This window comes from Belonocnema kinseyi, chromosome 3, assembly GCF_010883055.1.
Source record: "Belonocnema kinseyi isolate 2016_QV_RU_SX_M_011 chromosome 3, B_treatae_v1, whole genome shotgun sequence".
NCBI lineage: Eukaryota > Metazoa > Arthropoda > Insecta > Hymenoptera > Cynipidae > Belonocnema > Belonocnema kinseyi.
The window spans coordinates 46476904-46482254 of record NC_046659.1 but is presented as its reverse complement, the minus strand read 5'-3'; the positions used below and the strand labels follow the sequence as shown (position 1 = coordinate 46482254).

Sequence of the window (5351 nt, the reverse complement as noted above, 5' to 3'; positions counted from 1 at the left end):
ACGTATATTACATCGTTTATGTATTAAACGTAGAAAACCTCGAGTGATATGTCACAACCCATCGCTGCCAAAGGGCCGAAAGCAGTTGCCTTTCGGCTAACTCCGTTTCAGTGATCCTAAGTTTGGCATGTTGAGCTACTGCGCTTGCCTGGCGCAGCGGCACTCATTAGTCGCTGTTGGCGCGTTATTCAAGCCGGGTATATTTAACAATTATTGAAATGAAAATAGCTAATTATTATAAATTGCACATGAATATCAGAAATTACCTAATTTGTAATATAAGAATAAAAAAAAATAAAAATACGTACATTTTGAAAATAAAAGCATATTTCCTTTAAATTTAAAAGCTGAATTTATATTTCATTAACCAAGGCTTTTGCATTATTATTTTTGCCCTTCTCAAATCACAAAGCACGTTTTTTCCGATATTTCTGTGCAATTGATCAAAATATCTATGTTAATTACCATAATCGTTAATTATACCCGGTATGAATCGCGCGCCAACAGCGACCAAAGAGGGCCGCTGCGCCAGGCAAGCGTAGTAGCTTAAGATGCCAAAGTTGGGATCACAGCTCGTTTCGAAGTAGGTATTTTCACTTCAACCATTAGCTAGCTTCACTTTATTAAAAGCTCAGGGGAAAACAATGGATCAAATGCATGGAACACAACTTTATTTCTGTAATATCTTTGTAATTAATTATCATTTTATTATTTCAATTAATAGTAATTAAAAAATAAAAACTATTTTTCGAATACACTTATATAGAAAAAATTAGCTCTTACGAAGATATTACCAAAATGGGGCAAGAATGAACTGAATTCCATACATTTGGAACCCTGTTTTCCCCTCAGCAATCTACGAAGTGAAGTTAGCTGTCAATTGAAGTGAAAATACCTAATTTAAACTTATCAATATGGCCGCCAACGATTGCCGCAATGTGCTGCTCCCGTTTTGAATTTATCCGTTGAAGTTGTTGCATTGTCTAGAAAGCTCCTCCGCGTATATACAAGTTTTTCGTCATTTTTGTGATTCGAAAGTGCCTTAGAAACCCTGAAAGCTGGTGATTGGTGCGGTTAGGCTATTCAAAACGCGATCGCCATGGATAATTTCGTGAAGATCGAGAAAATTGGTGAAGGTTAGTAATTCATCATATTTTTTCATTTGACAGCATTATTCTGCTTAGGTACATCTGTCCATATTCATCACAAACATAACTTTCGTTTATAGCAAGTTTAATAAGATTGAAACCACCTATTTTACTTTACTGTTAGTACTGGTTCCTTAACCTTATCTATTTTAATTTGTTTCCCATACATTTTAATAAATTTTTGCAAATGCCGAATGTATATCCTTGACACTTTTTTCTGTAGCATTTATGTCTTACAATAATTAGTAGCATCGGCACAACGGAAGTTGTTCAAATTCGGCTCAAATTTTTTTCAAAACATGAAACTTTTTATGTATTCCTTGAGACGTAAAAAAAGGTTTAGGATCGGTTGCCAGACATTATTTAAAATTTTTCTTGAAAAAAAAACGGTTTTTTTTTAGTCTTGTATTTTCTAAAATAATAAAGATAATAATTTTTTTCACATTGATTCTTGTGAGGGATTGCTTACATTTTTTTAACCCGTATAGAGATTTAAAAAAGTTTGAAACTTAACAAAAATGGTGGCAGTTTTCCTGAAAATCATGTTTATTAATGCGTGTTATAGACCAAAAGCGTTAAGGGCATTAGTTTTCTTTGCACGCCTTCAAGTTTCACTTATAAGAGCTGGCTAAGATTGTACTCTAAAAATTATATTTTGGATATGCCTCCTGAGTATTTTTACCGAATGTGAAAAAAATGATTATGCACCCTTTTAAAATACTCAATTTTTCTCGGTTTTTGATAAATTTATGTTTTTTTTTTTTTTTGCGAAAGTAATAAGTAAAGTTTTCTCTGATGCCAACTTTTAATTTTGCGCCAAAAAAAGGTACCACTAGATTAATATTGATTGACTTTCCCCTCCTATTTAAATTTTGAAAAGTGAATGATGATTTTAAACAGTGTCTTTTGACGATTTTCTTTTCCATGCGCAAACGTTCAATAAAATAGTGGAAAGTACTGATGTATTACATACAACATAAGTTTTAAATAAAAAATGTGATACATAATAAAGTTCGACAAACAGCAGCCTGCTGTAAGAGACTATAACTGGAGGGTTGCATTACAGGACTAGATAACCAACATTTGTTTTCAAAAAGAGGCTCTTTGTATAAAAGATGATTGAAAAATCAAATAGATATTGTGTTAAAAGGATTTTTTTTTATTCATTTTTAATATAGTAATTAAAAGATTGGTAATTTAAAACCAGATAACCGTCTCTCTATCGTCTTCCATTTAATTTTTTTAAATTGCCTAACCTTTCTTTTTAGCATTTTTCTGACCAACTTCCCCTTCCTACACGTTTTTAAATACAGTAAAATAATAAACTACTTATTTTTACAAATAAAAAGTCCTTAAATATAACTATTTACAACTTTTTTCAGCACTGAAGTACTAATCAAATGCCAAGGTAAAATTTTAAATCTTCAATTTCTACAAAAAGCCACTTTTATAATATTTTTGATTTAACTTCTTACCTTGCGATTAAAAACGTTATTTCGTAAACTTATTATTGTTTATTTATTAAGAAGCATGTAACTTTCTTCTTTTTATAGAACTTTCAACGGAAAATCTCTGTCACAGTGCGATGTCACAAAATCTTTATTTTCCGGGAACCGAATAATGTTGTTGGGTAAAAACGTATTTATTCTTATTCATCCTCCTAATATCTCAGACGCTAGTTTGTATTATTTTTAAAAAATTGATATTTCGTCGCCATCTAAAGGCGATTTTCAAAAACCATGAAATTTGAACCTCTAAACATTTTATTTTTGGTGTCAACTGAAAATTGCACTTTTTATCGTAATTCGCAACCAAGCCTGTTTCAATGTTAGGTTATTGTCACTTTGATATTGTAAACTTTCACATTCCCTTTTTCGGAACTGGATATTATGTTTCTATCACAGTTTTTGGCCAAAACTCAGAAATGCTGCGTTTTTTCTAAAAATTTCCAATTGTCCAATTTTCAATTAGAGGGAAGTGATCGTTCATGAATGTTAACAAGAGTGATTGTTTAAAGAATTTATCATTATGGTTAATAATATTCTCTTAGAAAAATGCTACAAAATAGCAGTTTAAAAAAATTCACTTTTGATCAAATTTTCAATTAAGGTAAGTTATGTTATTAATTGTAGTAAAGAAAATTAATTGTTTAAACAATTGATTATTATTAATAATATTATATTTGAAAAATGCGCGAAAGATTCATTTTTTGTAAATTTCTGGCTTTTTGCCCGATTTTCAATTAAAGTGAGGTCATAATGAATTTCAGTTAACAAAAATAATTGTTTAAACAATTTATTATTATTGTTAGTCATATTCTCTTTGCTTCATTGGTAGAATATTGCGGTTTTTTTCTGAAATTGTCAACTGTTTGTCTATTTTTCATTAGGCGTGACTTAATAATTATTTGGATTTAGCAAATATAATTGTTTAAACAAATTATTACTTTTTATGGCTATCTTCATCTATATGAATACCTAATAGTTGCGGGTTCTCGGCAATTTCTATATTTCTGTCGTTTTTTTCGAAAATCTTTAACTTTGCATCGCCTTTTTATTTATGAAGAAATAATAAGTCAACCACAACAAAAATGATTTTTCAAATAGTATTGTTGTTTTAAGTGAATTATTTTCGCACTTTTCCGAATGCTTAAAAAATTAATTTAAAGAAAAAAGCTATCTTACACAAGAGGCAAAAACAAAGAATAGAATAATTAGGAATAGGTGGAAGGGCTAGGTCTTTAAATGACTTGTAAAAGTTTTGTTTTGGATTAGAACAAGCAGAAACAGGTTTTCAGACCTTATTCAAGGGAAAGTTGTATTCAATATGATCGGTGTAGAAAATTTGAAACATATTTTAAATATATGTTATTTGTCAGCAAAGTAAAAGATTTTAGAAAAAAACCACAACTTTCTGGCACTTAGCTAAGAAAAGATAATTATAAACAATATTAAATTGTTTAAGAAACCTTTTTGTAAACTTTTATTGACTATTATGGCACTAAGTGAAAAAGAAGAAAAAGGCGAAAAATGCCGAACAAACAATTATTTATTGCTAAATATAATTAATTATTAAGTCACGCTTAATGAAAAATTGACAAACGGTTGTAAATTTCAGAAAAAAAACCGCAGCATTCTACTAATTAAGCAAAGAGAATATTATTAACAATGATAGTACATTGTTTAAATAATTTCTTTTGTTATCGTTAATTATTATCACTTCACTTCTATTGAAAATTGGACAAAAAGACAGAAATTCAAGAAAAAGCGGCATCTTTCTGAGATTATTCAAATATAATATTAATAATAATAAATTGTATAAACAACTAATTTTCCTGGTTAATTAATTAATTAACTTATCCTAATTGAAAATTTAAATATAAGTACATTTTTTAAACTGCAATTTTGTAGCATTTTTCTAAGAGAATATTATCAGCAATAAGAATAAATTGTTCAAACAATAACTTTTGTTAACATTGATGAACTATCACTTCCTTTTAATTAAAAATTGGAAATTTTTTTAAAAAACCGCGTCTTTCTAACAACATTCTATGAGAAAATGGCTAAAAACAATAATAAATTGCTTAAAAAATGTATGTGAACATCTAATTATCAGTATGAAATGGTCTTTCATGTGCCAAAAGCAATTTATATTAAAATAAAAAACCGCAAAAATGTCATAAATAGCGCCAAAAACTCGCAAACCCCATTTTTTTCACATATGGGGATTCTTTGGGGCCCTATAAAACAGACTTGTGGTGTTGATATATGAAAAGCGATATTTTATTCATATTCTATGGCTAATTGTGAAGCGAAGTATTGAGTTTTAACTCGATTGAAATAATATTGAGGATTCTGAATAAGATTGACAAAAACACCTTTTTTTCTTATGGGAAATACGTGTTAAACTTCATGGGGGTTATATCCTTCGGGACCACCCCTGGGCAATTGTCCGCGACTGCCTATTAATTTTTGTAATTATATTCAGCAGAAACCCATGGTACATGGACTCTCTATCCGCGACCTGAGGACGCGTTCGGTGACTTTGTCAGAGGCCCTTCGGTTTGATTCTAGAGGAATCAAAAAAATATATATATGGGGAATTATTCCTCAACTGCCCCAACTCAAAAAGTCATGTTTTTCGATTGTCTCTAAATTCTGGGAATATGTTCGCCTACCCAACAGCAGTTAATCCACAAACTTA

At 29.9% G+C, this 5351-nt stretch overlaps 1 protein-coding gene across 1 annotated transcript in view; it reads left to right on the top strand.

The window, feature by feature from the left end:
- The first annotated feature begins 866 nt into the window (after positions 1 to 866).
- LOC117168993 (cyclin-dependent kinase 1) overlaps positions 867 to 5351 on the top strand; it is a 39357-nt gene continuing 34872 nt past the window's right edge. Inside the window, exon 1 of the mRNA XM_033355025.1 lies at positions 867 to 1136. Coding sequence (XP_033210916.1) covers positions 1100 to 1136 — 37 coding nt within the window. The 5' untranslated portion in view covers positions 867 to 1099. The remainder of the gene's footprint in view (positions 1137 to 5351) is intronic.